The 19783-nt window shown below is 41.2% G+C and overlaps 1 protein-coding gene across 1 annotated transcript in view; it reads right to left on the reverse strand.

Annotated features, from left to right (window-relative positions):
- HUWE1 (HECT, UBA and WWE domain containing 1, E3 ubiquitin protein ligase) overlaps positions 1 to 19783 on the reverse strand; it is a 198439-nt gene that overhangs the window by 25842 nt on the left and 152814 nt on the right. The window contains exons 47-63 of the mRNA XM_006875251.1: positions 18556 to 18767; positions 16515 to 16697; positions 13741 to 13913; positions 13249 to 13397; positions 12448 to 12523; positions 11532 to 11630; positions 10843 to 10976; positions 10486 to 10654; positions 8745 to 8973; positions 7719 to 7897; positions 7310 to 7399; positions 7027 to 7181; positions 4778 to 4823; positions 2733 to 3020; positions 1199 to 1454; positions 855 to 985; positions 46 to 260 (exon numbers count right to left, since the gene is read on the reverse strand). Of these exons, the coding sequence (XP_006875313.1) occupies positions 46 to 260; positions 855 to 985; positions 1199 to 1454; positions 2733 to 3020; positions 4778 to 4823; positions 7027 to 7181; positions 7310 to 7399; positions 7719 to 7897; positions 8745 to 8973; positions 10486 to 10654; positions 10843 to 10976; positions 11532 to 11630; positions 12448 to 12523; positions 13249 to 13397; positions 13741 to 13913; positions 16515 to 16697; positions 18556 to 18767 (2784 nt within the window). The remainder of the gene's footprint in view (positions 1 to 45; positions 261 to 854; positions 986 to 1198; positions 1455 to 2732; positions 3021 to 4777; positions 4824 to 7026; positions 7182 to 7309; positions 7400 to 7718; positions 7898 to 8744; positions 8974 to 10485; positions 10655 to 10842; positions 10977 to 11531; positions 11631 to 12447; positions 12524 to 13248; positions 13398 to 13740; positions 13914 to 16514; positions 16698 to 18555; positions 18768 to 19783) is intronic.

Below are 19783 nucleotides of genomic sequence, written 5' to 3' on the forward strand. Positions count from 1 at the left end.
ATACTGTCAAACAGCCTGTCATCAACCATCTTCCCGCTCACATACTTCCTCCTGAATTGCTGGAGGCAGGGCAGCCAGGAACTCGGGGCTCACTTCAGTCACACCAGGATTCCCCACCACTGTAGGAGCTGAGCTAGTTGTTGAGGGGGCAGTCCGGGTTGGTGGACGGATGCCTAGCTGGTTCTGCAGGACTTCCCGACGGATGTCATCAGGCAGAGCAGCCAGAAAAGAGGGATCCACGCCTTCGGGGAGACTGATACCTGAAGGGGAATGAACCACATGAAATGATTCACAACCCTGCTGATGCTAAGATATATTCCAGGGAGACACCTAACCTTTATAGAAAAGAACCAAAATCACAGTTTAACAGAAATCAGCTCTGTATGTCCTGTTTGCAAAAGCACACAGGACACACAGAAAAGGCCCAACCAGCTTCCTTGGACTTTGAAATACTCCTTTGTGCCAAGTTCCTTGTGTACATTATCACTTAAACGTCATAAAGATGCTGCTATATTACTCCCTCAAAAGCAACAAATATTAAGACAAATTACATAATGGCCCTAGGTCATAAAGGTAGGAAAGTGGCGAGTTGGAATCTGAGCTGAGTTTTACATCAAAGCTTGGACTCATTCCTTTATGACACACTAGCACACCCTCACTGCTATGCAAATCTTCACCCAATTCACAATAAAAAGAAAGATGATAATAATGGGAATTTTCCATGAACTTTCTGAAGTTCCCTTGTAAATACCCTCTATTTTGCATGAAATTCTTTGACTGGTGGACAATTTCAACCTAAAGGCTACTAAAGCAGGCAACAATCCCAGGATGGCTTGAGGACATGTGGAACTTACCTGCAAGGGGATCTTCTTCTTCGCTGCTTGTTGAAGGCAGTGGCTCTTCTAGGATTCCTCGGGAATCTGTTCCAGAAATGGCCACGGCAGAATCTCTGGTGGAAGAACTCTCAGAGGATGCAGGGGGAGAGCTGAGGGAAATCATTTTCAGGTTGTTCTCTGTATTATGGTTGCCCTTTTACAAAATACTCTTAGAATATCCTTTTTCCCATAGAAGCCAGGTTGATTTCCAGAGAGTAACAAGTATGTCCATTAGTCAACATGTTCATTGAAGCATGAATATGGCTTTTAACATTCTCAAACATATCCTGCCCTCCTTCATGCCCTCCAATTCCCATGCTTACCTGTCCTCAGGTGCCTGGGCAGGTTCCCCTGACCCATCACTCCTGCCTTGCACTTCTGCCACAACGGGTGGGGCATCTCCAGGAGTGGTGCTGCCTGCTGTGGGCTGCTCAGAACTGCCAGCTGCTGAAGTGTCACCCACGGCCTCCTCTAGGGTACAGGAAGCCAGGCTGCTGGTGTCCATGGGAGAGCCTTCCAGCTGACTGCTGACAGCCGTCAGTGCATCAGAATCTTCAGCTCTCTCTGGTGAAAGAGAAGCTAGGAGGAAATCATAGGGAAAGGTTAGGTCTCTACCCAGAATATAGAATTAACAAGCAGCACCACAACAGACAAGGAGCTCTGGTAGTATACTGGCTACAAGTCAGGCTGTGAACCTCAACGTGAGCAGTTCTAAACTACCAGGTATTCCGCAGAAAAAGATGAGGCTCTCGGCTCCCATAAAGATTTACAGCTTCGGAAATCCTGTAACAGGATTGCTATGTGTGGAAAACGACTCCACGGCACATAACCACCAGCACCAACACAGCAGATAAGGTCTTTAATAGGGTTGTTTCCTTATGAGGAGCCAGGTGATATTGGGGGGGGGTGGTGGTGGTGTTCGAAAAGTTCACTGATAAAATGGAATTAAAAGATAATGGAATTTTTTCCATGAACTTCTTGAAGTTCTCTTGTATTTCTCACTCCACCCCCTTCATCATCCATGCTGGCCTGTTCCGACTAAATATCATTTGCTTTATTAAGACTCAGTTCAACCTTTTCTATCATTTGTTGAACATTTATTGTGTTCCAGACCAAGCCTGCAAAACATCTTTTCTAGGCATCCCAGGTAAAGGATCCCTGAAGGCACCGTTAATACATACATGCTGGTTCTAATTATTTAAATAAACAGGTTCCTAGAAGGGTTTCTTCAGAGAACATCATAGGCAGGGATGGCAAACAAGTTTATCTTATTGGAACATTGTGCTGAGAATAATTAAGAGGCTGGACTTCAAATCAGTGGGAAATATTGTCGTAAGACAAATGGTGTCCATCAGGAGGGATGGGAGAACAACATGAGTGAGGTTACAGGTTTGTCATTCCTTAAACTATTGAAAGACAACAAGGTTTAAAAGTCAGACACATCTGGATTAATCCCTGCTCAATCTAGGATTAATGGACGAATTATTTCATTTCTAATTTTCTGTTTGTTCACTGACTACTTTGGAGGCTTGCTTTTAAAGAATTCAAACCATAAACCAGATAGAATGGGAACAGAATAAATGTAAATGGTTGTTGTTAAGTGTCGTTGAGTTGGTTATGACTCATAGTGACCCTGTATAGGGCTTTCAAGGAGCGGCTGGTGGGCTTGACTGTTGACTTTGTGGTTCAAACTGACTTTGCAGTCTAGCGCATTAACCCACAGCACCACAATTATCAATACCATTAGACACTCGGATGTAAAATTACATGAGGACACAGAGAGGAAACCTCAACTTCACTTGTAGATGTTTATTCTTCCATTCTATTCCATCCTCTAAAATCTGAAATTCTACTCACTTATAGTGGGAGCTGGGGATAACTCCATCTGAGTTGTTTCTGCTTCTCCACTTGGTCTTGTAGCACCCAATTCCTCTGGCTCTACAGGCATCAATAGCTGTGTAGAATTCTCTCCTTCTCCTGCTGGGGACTGCAGTTCTTGTGGAATCTCTCCTAAGGCTGGTGGGGGTGGGAGTGTTGGCTGCTGTTGTGAGGGTTGCAGAGTGACAAGGGTCTCTTTGGACTCTGATGTAGCTGCACCAGTTGAAGATGGGGTTGCTGGGTAGCTGTCTGGCATAGTAGTCCCATCTTTCTCAAAAAGAACAACAGTGGGGATTAAGGGGCAATCAAACAAGGAGCCACCCAAACACCATGTGTGTATTGATAAGTGTCCCTACCCAGCCGAGATGCAGAATTGTTCCCACCACCACCTTTTCCAAGGAACAGGTTTTGGGTAGTCTGATATCCCCAGGATAAGGGCCAATGTACAATGTTAGATCTGTCACAAGAACTATGCATCTGGCTCTTTATGGATCTTAAGAAGTAAATTCTTTCTGTGCCCAGGCCATACAGATAGGATGAGGCTAAATAGGTACACAGAAAATTCACTAAAAACCTACTGATTCTTTTATTCCCCCATCTATTTGGAGCAAGGAGGGCTAGACTTCCCCTTAAAACTCTTAAAGCACTTTCCAATCAATTCTGCCCATTCTTGTTCCATTACTGAAATTATGAGATCATTAATCAATCATACAGTCCAAGAATAGCAAAATGTTCATGATGGAAGTTAAAATAATCAATTACATATGCCAATTCATGAAGGACAAGTCATTTTATAATGGCATTTACCTGATCCTAAGTATTGTCTGTCCCCTTCTACCTCCTTTTTCTTTCAGTCTCATTTAGCAGAGGGACACCTACAACTTTTTCTGAATGAGGCAACACTGCCAAGACTAAATGTGACTATGCCACATACTAGGGAAAGTAGTAGGTTGTATGGTTATCTTCTAATTGGGGCCTAAATCTCTACCCCACAACGATACAACTTACTACCTCATCCTTGCATGAGCAGAATCCTCTAGAAAAGTAGCTGGCAAGAATGGCAAAGTTAAAAAGCGATTCTACTTGGTTTCAGACCCTTTTATGGACTTTTTGCTTGGATAAGGGCACTAGGACACATACCCTCTCTAAGTGCCTTAAAATTATGGTATAGTTTTGATATAATCATTTCCTAACTCAATACCAATACCAAAGGAGACAGAAGATAAAAGGTTATAAGGAAACGTGTGCGTGTGTGTGGCAGAGACATACAATACAGTATGAACTGGCTGTTATAATCACAAAATGGCTACTGATCACTTTTAAGATTAGAAGAAATAAAAAACCATGACAAGAATCATTTAGCTTACAGAACCACCTTCCCCAGAACCAGAGAGCCCAAGATTGTTCCTAGACTTTTAGATTACATGGACCAATAAATTTGGATTAAAGAAAGAAAGAGACCAATATACAGTTATCATAGGGAAAAAAATCCTGTAAGCATCATTTAATAAAAACAATTTGATACTAAATAATATAATTTCAATATAAATATACATGTATACATACACATATTCTTTAAAGTTAATTCAGCTTTATGAAAAACTTATTAATTAAATGCCTTATTGTGCTCATTTACACCGGCTTTGGGAACCACAGTAATCAGGTATTCTCATGAAGCATAACACACTATGGTAGGCACCAAAGGACAAAACACCTAAAAAAATGTATATAAGCTCGGTTTCAGAGGACAGAGCTGCAGTCATGAAAGGGAACAGAACAAATGACTTGGAATAATAGATTTAAGAACCTGAACAAATCCAGTCAGAGAGGAAGTGTACCACCGTGGGAAAGACAGTAGACTGTATAGTTATCTCCAAGATGGGGTATGACCCTAAAACTATACAATCTACTACCTCATCCTACAGAGCACCAGTATCCATCTTCAGCCCAATATGGCCAGCTACTTGGATCAGGAGAAAGAACCAATCAATATTTAGCAAGAAGGGGAAAAGAAAGGGAGTTACCTGAGAGGTTCGGTTCAGCAGAATCATTTGTCTTAGATGCAGCACACTGTAAAGGGACAAACCAATGTTGGACTTCAAAAACATAAGACAGAGGTCAACTACAATAATCACCATCCCTCACATATATCATTCAAGAGAATTAAATGACCTGGATGGAAAATGCTTTTGCCATGTTACCAAAAGAAGATGAGGGCTTTAGTGTGCAAATATATACCAAATTCTCCTATACAAATTTACATTTAAGGAAGGCTTACAGGGGCAAAGGGCACTTAACAACAACAACAACAGGGGTAAAGAGCCACACAGTCAGGCTCCTTGAACTATAAAAATTTCCTTAGTGTTGGATATAGGACACAATCTGAAAACCACCTAAAGACTAGGCAGAATTTTCTTCAAGCTCTATCTACATACATTTACCTATATACAGCTAGGTTTCAAAAAGTGAATAGAAATATAGGGCCAGTCAAAAAGTATTGCTACGAAGGTTCCAGTTCATACATGCATGGGTTTATTCAAAACATGTCTTTGCAATCAGTGGATAGCTACAGACACGTTATCCAAGTAATACACCATACACTTGTTTTTGTTTCATTAAGAGTGCCTTCCAAAAAAAGGGGGCCAAGAGGTCAGCTTAGGAGGTGTTATGCGACTTTAAAAAAAAAAAATTCCTAAAGGGTAATCTTGCTAGATTTTTCGCAAAAACACTGGACAATTATGGAGTCCTGGTGTGGCGCTGTGGGCTGATGTACTGGACTGCAAAGTCGCTTTGAACCACAAAACTGGTGATTCAAGCTTACCAGTTGCTTCTCAGAAACCCTATACAGGGTCGCTATGGGTCAAAATCGAGTCAACGGCACTTGACAACAACGTTAGGAAGGAGTCCTGGTGTGGTGCTGTAGGATAAGCACAGGACTGAAAGGTCAGTTTGAACCACAAGAGAAGTGGTTCAAACTCACCAGCTGCTCCTTGGAAACCCTATACTCGATGACACTTAACAACAATGAAGAAGTCTCAAGAAAACTGAGAACAGCATTGGTGAGAAAAAGTCCAGCAAAGTTGTGTTAAGGAATTTTTTCCATCATGACAATGTGCCTGTTTGTTCTTTGAGGGTAATTATGAACTGTCCTATGAGAATTTCACTAGGAAACCTTACTCCAACCACCCTAGATCTCTGATCTTGCCCTTAATACTTTTTTGTTCCTAAAATTCAAAGAATATTTAAAAGGAACATGATTTGAACCCTACAAGGACGCCAAAACTACTGTTTTGATATGATGTAAAATGAAGAGTAGTGAATTCTTTGGGGAAGGATTAGAAAGATGAACACTACCTTCAGATGTGTATAAACCTGGATGGAGAAAATGTTAACAAGCAACAGCTTTGCATTTAGCTATTTTTGCTTGACAAAGGTGTCTATGATTTTGCAGCAGTACTTTTCAACTTCTCACATTTGCCTTCCTTGGGCCTATTTTGTCCATTGTATCGTTTTCAATCATATGCTAGGTTTGCTTATTCTCATATGTTGAAAATTATATACTGTTTATATCTTTATAAGGATATGTTACGTTTCAATGTTCTTTTTATCTGATAACCTAACTTCTAAGTGATATATAGTAAAATCTTTCACTGAAGTTTTGTAATGTCTTTGCGATTCTCTCAGCTTTTACCTCATGTACTTTGAAGTTCTACTATTCATGTCTAAGTACTGTCAGAAAAAGGTAGGTAGCTTCTTTTCAAACTAAATCTATGTTACAGATTTCACAAATTGAGCCCTAGAATATCACAGGTGGTGATGCCATTTAGAATAGGAATGTTTCCTCTGGTCTGATACCTAAAGGTTGACTTATTCAACTGATAGAATGGGTTCCTCATAAGGTCCCTGTATTGGCAGTTCACTGAAGGAAGAACCAAGAACATAGGCTGATTGTGAAATTCCAAATCCAGGTCATTCTCCTGGTCAAGATTCAATCACGCAAGATACAGATTATACATTGTGATTGTATCAGGTGCTCTGTTCCCAGCTTTACCTTTTCCCATGAGACATCTGGGAAATAATTTTCCCTCTGGATTTGAATTCTTTCCCTTAAAGACTGTGAGCATATGATGAATTTGGAATGAATCATTTCTCAAGGTTCAATGTGAATGTCCTAGGATTCTTCAGTGGCTCTTGGCACCACATGTATGGCAAAAATTATGAAAGTTATGACAAACATAGCCAAAGATGAATACTCCCATCTCTTGGGAATCACCTGTGCACTCTGATCCTTGTTTTCCTTGTCTTCTTTGCCTTTGTCAGACATCTTTGTTTCTTCCTCAGCCAATTGTTTCCTACGCTTCTCCCTCCTTTCTTCCAGTTCTTCATCCCTCAGGAACTCCAGGTGATTGACAATGGGCACTTTAACAACTACATTAAAGAGGCAAAAATCAGAGGAAGTCAAGAAGCAAAGCTTATGGCCACAGTGAACCAGAGAAACACTATGCATTCATCCAAGGCTTGGAAGCTCCCCTTCCCAATAATCAACAGCTACACACCTGAAACACAGTCGTGCATGCTCTCAGCATCAAGAACTTTGCATTCTTCTGTCCATCGAGTCAGGGCTGTGGGGATGCTGGACAGGGTTCCTAGAGAGGAACAAAAGAGTGAGATTCTTGACCGTGGCATGTGTCAATTGATGTATTTTCCTAACAGATCCCAGCATAGTGTGTATCTAAAGATTTAGTTCATAATAGATACTGTGAGACACTGAAAAGTTTTTGTTGCCCTTGGCGGCCACTGAGTGGCTCAGGCTTCTACAAAATGAAGTTTCTTTAGGGCAGATACTGCTCTGCTTTCTCTCAGCAGGGAAAACAATTTGATACACTCTACCCTATCTTCCAGTTGGAACCGATTCCACGGCATATAACCACCACCACCAGCCTACCTTCCACTATACAAACTTGCCTGCTTGGCTGGTGGCTGTGCTCTGGTCATGGAAAAAGTCATCTAGTAGTTCATCATCAGACCGGGCGATGATGTGGACGTCATCATTGCCCACCAGGAGGCGGGCCCGACCCCGGCTTTGTAGGGGCAGGCTGCTGCTCAGCTGAAGAATGTCAGCAGCAGCTGAGGGACCCAGCAACCTGTAGAGGGATGGTGGGATACCATGGTCATTATAAGCTTACAGGACTCCAGCAACCTGTTATTTTGAGACTCTCTTTTTAAATTCCCTATTAAATATAATACACTATTATGAACCTCATCATGTTACTCCATCATCAGTTTAGGAATTTTGGGGGGCAGTGCTTGCATATTATTCTATAGTTCTTGGCACAGTGTCATTGAAAAGCTTCCATATGTTAGAATATGCTTTTTTTGTACTGCCACTGTAGTCTGACCACTTGTTGTTAGTGCCATGGAATAGGCTCCCAACTCAGTGACCACATGCACAATGGAACAAAATGCTGCCCAGTCTTGAACCATCTCCATGATTAGTTATGGATTAACCATGATTTCCATTTACTGAAGTACATCACAAGGTTTTTCTTCCTAGTCTGTTTTAGTCTGGTAAGCCTCATCATAGCAACATGACACTGACATCCCACTGACAGATGGGGAGGTGGCTATGCAAGAGATGTATTAGCTAGCAATTTAACTCTTGCACTAAAGGTGACAATTCTACCAGTGAACCACATTGCCATATCCCTATCTTTCATTTCTTAACATTATTCCTCCCAATAAACTCTGAGTCTCTGAGGATTTCTTAATGCACAAGCCTTTCAGACAAAAGAACATGTCATTCAGTTCAGTATTCTGCAAAAGGCTGCACATAAAATCTATAAAGAAATAGGATAAAATCTTTATTTGTGCACGACAAGAGAATTCAGTAATTCATAGATTTCCCCAGCCCAAGGTCAGGACAATTCTTAAGCCCAGTGAGGATTGGTACAAGAGCTCAAGTAAACCCAACAGGTCTTCTTTGTAACTCACCTCTGAAGTATAAGAGGAGGGTTGGGCTGGCGATTCCCTGGGTAGTGAACATGAATGGTGTGGCCTGTATTAGCTGTCAGTTGCCTTAGAGTTCTCTGACTGCGCCCGATGCCCTGGGTGAGACGAGTGGTAGAGGAACCACTGCCCAGAGTCAGGGAGCTGTGGTCTGCATGTCGTACCATTAGTGGATGGGTGGTAGGGATATTTCCTGGAGATGGAGGGATGTCTGCTGTAAAGATAAAATGCAAAGGAATCAGTTTCAAGAAGCAATTTCTTCCATGTTCTTCAAGAAGAACCATGTCTCTTGGGTCTTACTGCCTCACATGGAAACCTTTCTCTCTCATTCCCATACCTCTAGGATCACCAATACAACCATAGTTTATGCCACAATTTCTCACTTAGATACTGCAGTCATCTCTTACAGAGTACCTTATCCAAATCCATTCTACAAATTACAGCCAGTAATGCATCTAGGCACCTCAGAAATATTCCGTTCCCCCTACCTTGAAGGTTCCTCTTTTCCACCTGCTATTTAATTTTCAGACTAGATGTCATTTTCTTTGTTAAGCCTAACTTTCACAGATTGGGTTAGGTAACCTTCTACTCTGCTTTCTTACCATGCTGCAACGTAATGCCTTCTTACTTATAATTCCTAATAGACCTAAGTTCCTATGAGAGATGAGGGCTGTTTTCTTGTGTATTGCTGTAACCCTAGTACTTAAGACACAGTAGACACTCTTCATTTGTGGAACGGACTGAGTCTCAACTATAAGGATGATGAAAATCACAAAATGGCAAAGAGGATTATAGAATAGAAGCATCTTGAAACTTACCTAATTAAACCCCCACTCCCCACCTTTTAAAACCTTTTATTTACAGGTGACAAACTGAGGCTCAAAAAGGTAAGAGATTACTTGGCCAAGACAACAGACCAAAATAGTTTATTTAGTGTTTTCTGCTCTATCATGCTTGTGATGTGGGGTCAAGACCTGTCTATCAAGATACCTTGATTATAGAAACTAGATTCTTCAAATATACCCTAGAGGTGAACTTTGATGTTGATGGGTTGTTGTTGTTATGTGCCGTGGAGTCGATTCCGACTCATAGCGACCCCGCCTGTACAGGGTTTCCGAGGCTGTAAATCTTTACAGGAGCAGAAAGCACCATCTTTCTCCCGCAGAACAGCTGGTAGTTTTGAATTGCTGACCACGAGGTTCGCAGCCAGATTTGTAACCACTACGCTACCAGAGCTCCTTGATGTTGATGGGTAGAAGGAAGAAATTGATGCCCTTTCCTGAAAAGATGCATCCTTGAATGAACAGGGTGGATAAGCTCAATTCTATTCCCCAATGACAAGTTCAGAGATACTCATTCAACCCTCAAGATCCAATATTATATACATAAAGATTATCAATTATCCTGTCACTGTTTTGTGTGCCTGATTGCTTAATGCAGTCACCCTTGGTCTCATTTTTTTTAAGTCAAGCAAATCATCAAGTTGTCCAGGTTCTAAAATGGCTACCTCTATTTACTGAAGTGTAAAGAACAAAAGGAGCCTCTCATTATTCCTTGTACTACTGAGAGAGATAGCTTCAGATATCCCTTGCTCCAGAAAGTCGGCTTTAGAAAAGAAGTTTTGTATGCATGAAAGAGATAGTTGCTCTGGTTCACTGTTTGGCTTAGCCTAGGGAAGGGTATAAGAATTGAGGGATAAAACCCAGCTGAGCCCCCTGTATCTTACTAGCACTGGAGAACATGTTGTCAAACTCAATGATGAGATCATCCTCCCGGTCAAAGCGCTCAAATCGGACCAAGGGAGAAGCGTTCATATCAGGGTAATCCTCATCCAATTCCATCTCAGAGCCATCGTCGTCATCGTCTTCATCTCCCTCTTCACCTTCATCATCCTCCTTAAGGGGAAAACAGGAGATGGAGAATTGCTGGAGGTAAAGGTTTTCTGAAGTCTGGTGTCATGGCCACATTTGCACATGAGGGAGGGAGGCGTTGAGGCTAGCAACCCAAACTGTTCATTTTCTCTAGCTCTGTGTTCCCAAGGAAGAGGTTGTCTGAACCAACCCAAACACAGTCCCCCCCTCACCTGGTCATCTTCCTCATCTTCCTCCTCCTCCTCCTCTTCATCCTGACTATCATCCTCATCCTCGTTACTGCCACTGCTGTCCTCTTCCTGAGTGTGCTCCTCCTCATCCTCAGGGTCCAGGATATTCATGGAATCTAAAACAAAGGGAGCACACATCGGAGGACTATACTGAGTAGCTAGAAAACAGGCTATTGTGCAGGCCAGCTGATTAAGTGGGAAGGAGATGGGGTTTCTGACTCTAGGAGAGGAAGAACCAGATCTGGGGTGATGTATAAGCTTAGTGAGCCAGCCTCGTTTTCCTGAGAGTGTCAACCAATACATCAATACACTGAGCAAGGTGGCTGAATGTGGAGGCTCACTACAGGGTGGTGCTTGAGGATCAATGGTCTAGGACTTGGCCAAGTCTGCTGGTGCCCCTTTGCCTTTCCAGCCCTGAAATCTGAAGCGATGATAGCAGGTGGGTGAGAAGAAAGCGAACCAAGTAAGAAGTGACAAACTTTGGTCAAGCAGTAGTAATATGTTAATTGAAAAACTGGCTGAGGATAAAGTGGATGGTGTATGTCAGCGCATGCAGACAGATGCTTCCTTATTCTGCACATTTGGGTAGCTGCCTCCAGGAAAACCCTAGTGTAGTGTCTGTCAGACGTGCAGGGCAAGAAGGGAGGCCTTTCTGGCCTCAGCACTCTCACCTTCTCGGTTGGCCTGCAAGGTGGAAGCTTGGCTGAGGTTGGAAGGAGCTTCATCCATCAGCACGTCCTCTTGTGATTCATCCTCTCCACTTCTGCTCACTGAAGGTTACAGAGCAGAGCCTTCACTGAATAACAGAGGACTTCCCTTTCCAGATTGGGTGCGCCTAAAGCAGCTATGTACACCTAGCAGATAGCCACTTTTTTTTTTTTCCGGAATGAGGGAAAGGACCTAGATTCTCTGCTATCAACTAGCTAGGTGAGCTTGGCCAGTCACTTTACCTGTCTGAGTCTCAGTTTCCTCATCTGTAAAATGGAATGATCACATTTGCCCTGCCAATCCCACTAATTGTGAAAGCAAAGAGGATTCTGGGTGTGAAAAAGCTTTGCAAAATTTAATACGTGTCTACTTCCATTTATCCTTTGATTCACTCGACCAATATTATAAAAACAAGTATTACACATATTCTTGAAGCCAGGTGACAGAGTAATACCTGCCATTTTCCCTCTGAGATATAAAAAGGGCCACCTTTAGGGAACAATCACAGTTTTTATACACTATTGAGACTCAGAGGCGAAGAGCCTCTGGATTTCACTGAAGAACTGAAAAGGATGTGCTTTCCACCCTATAAGCCTTTCCTAGGCTTCTATGAATAAACACTCTTTCAATGTGTCTGATGTATCATCTATACTGATGGTCATCCACCACCCCTCTCCCAACACTTCAGACCTGCCAGAGGCCTGTAGATGACTTGTGAATTTCTCCTCTGTAAGACCTTCAACATCAAGACGACAAGCAGCAATCTAGTCTGGGCATAAGCCCTTAGGCAGAGCTGAGCAAGCAGATGATGAGAAAAAGGGTACTCCCATGAGAGACTGAGGCAAAGGAAGAGGCTATACTCAGTTCTGGGGCTCTCACCTATAATTGTACTGTTCCCAGATCCGCCATCCCTTTCAAGCAACTCATCTATCAGGTCCTCCAGCTCATTCTCAACCTGGAGAGAAATAGAACATATATATGGATGCACACAAGTCTATGATTGTGCTAGCACTGAAGCCTTACAAAATCCAGCAAGGGAGCATATATCTCTCTATGACATGGTTGACAGTGGATGTTACATAAAAACCACACAACTTGGTGCCAACAGCACAGAAACTACCACATGCTGCCAATCCACATTCAGACTGTTGTTTAAATGGGCTCACCCCAACTATCTGATACTAGATTAATTTTTATACTATTAAGGAAAACATTCATATCTTCTTAAAGCCAGCAGCTTAGGACTGCTGGCCAAATTTCTTACTCATTGCTACCAGGTTCCAGAATTAAGAATACTGTCTTTACAAGACATCCATCTAATACGCTAGTGAGAGCTGGTACCATAGGTGATGCTAAGTAGCTTCCATTAATTACCAGAGCCAAGTAAATGAAAGATGCTGATCCAAAAGACCTTAGGCTAGCTTCCTTCTGTAGTAAGCACAGTTCACCTGTGTTTAAATCTATAACCATTTCTTAGTATATGGCATTATGTCCCTGCCCTCTTCCCACCATCAAATACAACTGAAACACATTTACTAAACACATATTAAACATACTGTGCTTTTCTGCAAAGCAGACAGCATGAGGCAAAGATCTAAACCAAGCAGTCACCCACCCACAGCACAAGGAGTTTGGTTCAACACCATAATAGGGGTAAAGCTGGATGATCCGCCTCCCTACCTGCATCTCTTGTGAACTGAGCACCTCCGGCTGCCCAGCAATCACCACTGAGTCGGTTTCAGCCTCCCCATCCATGATATCCCCATCTGCCACCTCTGTTTGAGTCACATCATGATCTTCCTCCTGAACTTCTGTTTCCCCAGGCTCTCCTGAAACAATCAATCAACCAACAAAATAATCAAATCAAAGGGTGCTTACGTGCTAAGCACCACGAGGCAAGCATGAAGACAGTAAGGCCCTTTTCCCAGCCAAGTTTACAAGTTCTCAGAGAATAAATGTTGACAAAGAAAAAGACAAGGAAGGCTACATGTAAGAATAGCCAAATAACGCTGCAATTTTAAGGAACTCTTTGTGGTGCAGGTTCTCATACTACTATGACATATCTCTGGAATACCTACAAGTTCCCAAGCTAGAACAGTTGTGATCCCATGGCCATCAAATAACTATTTCCACCTCCTTCAGCTCTCCAGTCCACTGGCTCTGCTTTCCTACCTGGGTCCTGTTGGTTGCTACTGGAGTCCTGAGAAGCCCCTTGGGCATCTTGCTCAGACTTGCTCTTGCTAGAAGCACTCTTGCTGCCAAAAAGGCTACTAGGCTGGTTCACAATTCTGGAAAGTGTTTCCAAAGGCTTCAGAGCAGCATTGACTGTGTTGGCCATGTTGGGACTGAGACAAGGAAGATACAGAGATGGGCTGAGCACAGAAATAGTAGGTATCCTATAAGTACTATGAAGGCTCCTAAAATATAAGCTACTATCAGGAAAAGGAGGAGCATAAGGTTGACAAAATGTTCTACTGGCTATTTAAAAGAAAAAACAAAACTATTTAATCTCAAAGGTCTTAAATGAATTCATCCCAGAAGCAAGGGCTAAATCAATGCTATAGTTCATGGGGCTGTAGTAAGCGTGTGAGGAACACATTGCTGGACCGAAGGCAGAATGTATCCTGGATGATCATGTTCAAGTAGCAAGCCACTGATCAGATATACCCAGGCTCTATATATTAATACTAGCATTCTGTCTCCAAATCTTAAGAGCACAAAGGAGCATGATAAAGGTTTTAAGTCCTGCTGATTTCAACATGATCTCTGTAGGTGGGGCTTCCTAAGGTTCAGTAAAGTGCCACGAGGACTGCAGCTGGAAATGTGATGTGATTTATCAGTGTAATAAAATGCCAAGTAGGATCCTACTAAAATTAGAACAGCTCTGCTTTTGTTAGTGTTTGTTTATTCAGTACTCCACACTAAAAGGAACCAGAAAGGATCAAAAAAAGTAGATTCCAAAAAAGGGGCTTATCATAGTGTTAGAAGGCTTTCAAAAATTAATGGGGTCATTGAAGTTAAGTACTGTCGAGCTGAGTCTATTACAACTCATTGTGATCTTGTATAAGGTCTCTGAGGAACAGATGGTGGGTTTGAACTGTCAACCTTGGGGTTATGAGTCCAGTGCTTACCCTATAGTGTCACACCAAGAAATTAATAGGATCATTATTACAGGCCAAATTTGAGACAATTTGAGCATCAAATAGAATAATGATGGTCTTAAGTTCTAAGGAACTTCATATAAAAATAATATAAGCCCACAGGGATCAAAACAAGAAGTTCTTTATTGTAGAAGAATGCTGGCTAATAAATAAAAACAAAGAGTCAGGAAACTATTCTTTTGTAAGCACCAATATAATTGAGATACAATACATTTTTAGTATAGGATAGTCACATGATCTTGAAGTATCAACTCACAGAAAAACTTAACAGATATCATCTAACTATGTGGCTAAACTCAGTATTACCAATAATGGGACAAACTGACATTATATGTCTCCTAATGTAATGCTCTGAACAAGTCCACATATCCTCTGTCGTATTCTTGCTAGAAATACTTAAACTGAATCTAACCTCAAAAAAGCAATTTCAATATCTAGATGTGAAATACTTTCTAAGACGACTAACATGGACTCTTATGCAGCCAATGTGATTTTAAAAAACAAAAGACATGTGATAACCAAATGCAATGAATGACTTTCAGTGGGCCTTGGACTAAAACATCCTTCCACATGTCATAAAGCCATCTTGGGGCAATTAAAAGAATATTACAAGATGAAATATCTAGATTATACTAACAATAAATGTTGTGGATATAATAATGATATTCTAGCCATGTAAGAGAATACCAGTTCTTAGAGGGCATAAGTATTTAGAGGATAAGTATCACATTGTTGGCAACTTTTGATTAATAGAGGGGTGACCCATTATATTGACATTTTTAAACCTTAAAAAAAACACTGATAAGGTTACATTAAAAGGACAAAGAAACTATCTCAAAGAGAGTGCCACTGGCCAAAGATGTAGTTATTTTAGCATGAAAAAGAATAACTAGCTAATTCAAATAATCCAATTATTTTTAAAGTGTATGAAAATTTGAGTCCACTTGATGAAAAAATCACATAGTAACATTTAAGGCGGTGATTAAACCTATATTTTTTGCTTTACTCTGAAAACTGGCAACTAAAGGGGAAAATGAAGTTTTAATCCTGACTTTTCAGTAGGAACACTATTTCTGGGTAACCAAATAAGCTTTCACTATTGAAACTGGGCTATATCACAAAAAAATACTGGTGAATATTGCAGGAGAATGACAGAGATTACAAAGTTGTCATTCATAATCCTCAAAGAAATCAAGATTCAGGCAAGGATATCAACTGGTATGAAGACTATTAAAATTATTAATGCCAGTTCAGAGAGATGTGTCTCCTAAAGATGTGTATCACTTAAGATATATTCTAACTGAAAATGTTTAAATTGCCCCACTAAGCCTTTAGATCTAATTAGTAGTTAGCAGAAAATATAAGGAAGTAAAGGAGCAAGTTACACTCCAAGAAAGTAACTGAACCAAATTTAGAAGGTTAATCATTCTGCAGGACTGCAGGAGTTTATTTGTGGGTGGAGAAAAGTATGTGTTAAATTATGAGAGATTCAAAGGCCACGGCCAGATGCATAGCTAGACTCTAAGTTGAACTCTGGTTTGGACAAAATTTTTTTAATATGGACCTGGGAACGTGATAGGATGAAATAATATTTAAATGTAGAGATCGGTTAACTGAAAACAAAAACATAAACATCCAAATTATGCAACAGTACATATGATGCAATACTTTAATAAGATTATTTATGTATGTTAAGAAAAATATTGAAAGATAGGCAAATGGAGAAGCCAGCAACATGATTAAACAAAGGAGAAAAGCCTGGGGGTGGGAGTCAGGGAATTTTACCTGGATAGGTCCAGGCTGTGAGGTACTCTAGCTAGGTCATTAACCAGCCCTTTTTTCAGGAAGAGTCGAATGATGTTGTTCATGCCATTGTGCTGTGTCTTGGCTGTAGCACTGCTGTAAAAACTGGAGGTGGAGGGACAGGACTCCATGATAGTACTGATGATACACATCACTGCCTGAAGCCTGGGAAGAAATTTGACACCGCTAAAGTTAAAACAGTATTCTCAGGCTACATCTTCACTAACTTGCTTCAGGCAATCTTCCTGTGCCTTTTTTGTTTCCAACTGGAAGTAACATCTAATGCACTCCTTGAGTGATATAGCATTCTCTACATTCTCTAAAACACAGTAAAAAAAAGATGACAACTAAATAACTTGCCCAACTTCTTGAACAGGCTCTAAATACAGTGAAAATGCTTTTTGCTTTCTTTAAGGTGTTGATCCATTTTTCCAAATGTAATCATTGCTCTGGGTATTTTGAATTATTTCAACGGATCAGAGAATATGAGAGCTTTACTGTGAAAACTGGCAACTAAAGGGGGAAATTAAGTTTTTATATCCTGACTTTTCAGTAGAATACTATTTCTGAGTACCAAAAGGCATTCCCTATTGAAATTGGGCGACATCACAGAAAAATCCTGGCTAATATTTTATAAAATACTGCTACAAAATCATTTTAAAAAGGTGGTATTTTCATCTCCCTAATCATTCCCCAAAAAGAGCTCTGGTAGCATAGTGGTTATGAATCGGACTGTGAACCTTAAGGTCAGCAGTTCTAAACTACCAGCTGTTCCACAGAAGAAAGATGAGGCTTTCTGCTACCGTAAAGATTTACAGCCTCGGAAACCCTGTACAGGGTCACTGTGAGTTGGTTCCGACTCCATGGCACATAACCACTATCACCAATCATTCCCCACAGGAGCTCTGGTAGTGTAGTGGTTACGAATCAGGCTGCTAACCTCAAGGTCGGCAGTTTGAAACTACCAGCTGTTCCATGGGAGAGAGATGAGGCTTTCTGCTCCCGTAAAGATTTACAGCCTAGGAAACCCTGTGCAGGGTGGTCACTATGAGTCGGAACCAACTCCACGGTACTTAACAGCAATCATTCCCCAAAAGAATTCTGTGCTCTTCAATTTACATGTCAGAATGGCAGTTTTGGCATCCTGTTGTTGTTAAGCGTCATCAAGTCAGTTCCAACTCAGTGACCCAAAATAGGGTTTCTGAGGAGCAGCTGGTGGGTACAAACCACCAACCTTTTGGTCAGAAGTCTAGTGTGTGGTATATCCTAGAGGAAATTAAATCGTGTTCCTTGGGTTAGAGTAAGATCAGAACTACAGGGTGAATGGGATAAGGTTTCCCAATGAAATTATTTAAGAACACACCTTTCTTCCATTGAAGAATGAGCAAGTGTATTGTCTTGATGGGAAAAAAAAATTCTTTGGTGCAACTTTCCTGCTTTTTTTTCACCAATGCAAGTTTTCAATTATCTTAAAACTGCTTCTTAATAAGACCCGAAAGGAGCTCTGGTAGCATAGTGGTTACAAGTTGGGCTGCTAACCTCAAGGTTGGCAGTTTGAAACTACCAGCCATTCCACGGGAAAAAGATGAGGCTTTCTGCTTCCATAAAGATTTACCGCCTCGGAAACCCTGTGCAGGGTCACTATGCGTGGGAACTGACTCCACGGTACTCAAACAGCAGTAAGACCCAAATCATCGTATGTCAGATGAAAAATTCCCAAAAGGCAGTCACCGTAACTTTCTTAGCTGGCCTTTCTGCCTTGAATTTAAATGGCCCTCTCAGAAGTTACTGTTTTGACTGGACCCTACCTTTTGAAGGCACCCTAATGAGACTAAGACAAATATATTATTGAGAAAACCTGTCTGTAGCCACTCAAAGATTGAAGAGACACATTTTGTTTTGAATAAACTCATGCATGAACTGGAATCCTAGTAGCAATAATACCTGTTGACATACCATTATACACAACGTTAACATTACCAGTACAAGTGCAAGGAACCTATGGACCAAGAATGGATATTACCTGGCATGCTTCTCTGTACTCTCAGCCATAGCCAGTGCACGTCCCAGCGCTGCCTTTACTTCATTCACTAGTGCCACTTGAGCATCTGTACCACTCCCTGCAGCAGCCAGGCTTGCAAGAAATAGGCGGGCCAAGGCAGGTGTGTCCTTGTCTTCTGCATTCTGGGTATGTGGGAGGAGGTGGTCCAAAACAAAAGCTAGCACACTGCAGTCCTGAAAAATCATTAACCATGACATTTACTTACAAGCATAATTACGCCACGTTATTTGCACAGCAACAAGATCACTCTCACAATGAGTACTTATCAGGTTTACTTTATAGATGAGGAGACCAAGGCTCGAATGTTTCAGCAAAGTTAAGTAACAAACCCAGAATTTATGCTTTGAAACCCATTCATTTCCCATTATCCATTACATTTAGATATCACTTGGTATTTTTTAAAATATTTTTTATTTATGTATTTAAAAGAACTGTTCATAGCAAACCTATAAGGTATGATACAAGCAAGTTAAATACTTTCCTTACCTGTTAGATGGGTAATCTGAGGCTTAAAGCAAAGTGACTTGCACACAGAATTCAGTCAATGGCAAAGGATCCAAATCTTAAGTTCTAATTGAGTGTGGTGTGGTGCTGTGAGTTAATGCGCCAGACTGCAAAGCCATTTGAACTACTGGTGGTTCAAGCTCACCAGTCGCTCCTTGGAAACCCTGTTATACAGGGTCGCTATGGTCGGAACCGGCTTGACGTAGTTAACAATGTGTCCAAAGGAGCTCTGGTAGCATAGTGATTACAAATTGGGCTGCTAACCTCAAAGCCTGCAGTTAGAAACTACCAGAGGTTCCATGGGGCTTTCTGCTCCCGTGAAGATTTACAGTCTCAGAACCAACTCCACTGCACACCACCACCACCACCACAATGTGTCCAGATGTGGCACTGTGGGTTAATGCGCCGAATTGCAAAGTCATTTGAACTCAAAGGTTGGTGGTTCAAGTTCACCAGCCCCTCCACGGAAACCCTATACAGGGTTGCTATGGATTGGAACCGACTCAACGGCACTTAAAGTAACCCCATTTTAAGACGTTAATTAAAAAAGAAAAAAAAAGGCTCAACAGGGCAAGGAAATTTTTTTTCTTCCCTAACAATAATTTCTGCCCTTACAATTCCTGTATCTTAGAAAGACGTTTAATTCTCTTGTCATCGAAACAGATTTTGGATAAAAGTGCATTAA

This window comes from Chrysochloris asiatica, unplaced genomic scaffold (assembly GCF_000296735.1).
Source record: "Chrysochloris asiatica unplaced genomic scaffold, ChrAsi1.0 scaffold00315, whole genome shotgun sequence".
Taxonomy (NCBI): Eukaryota; Metazoa; Chordata; class Mammalia; order Afrosoricida; family Chrysochloridae; genus Chrysochloris; species Chrysochloris asiatica.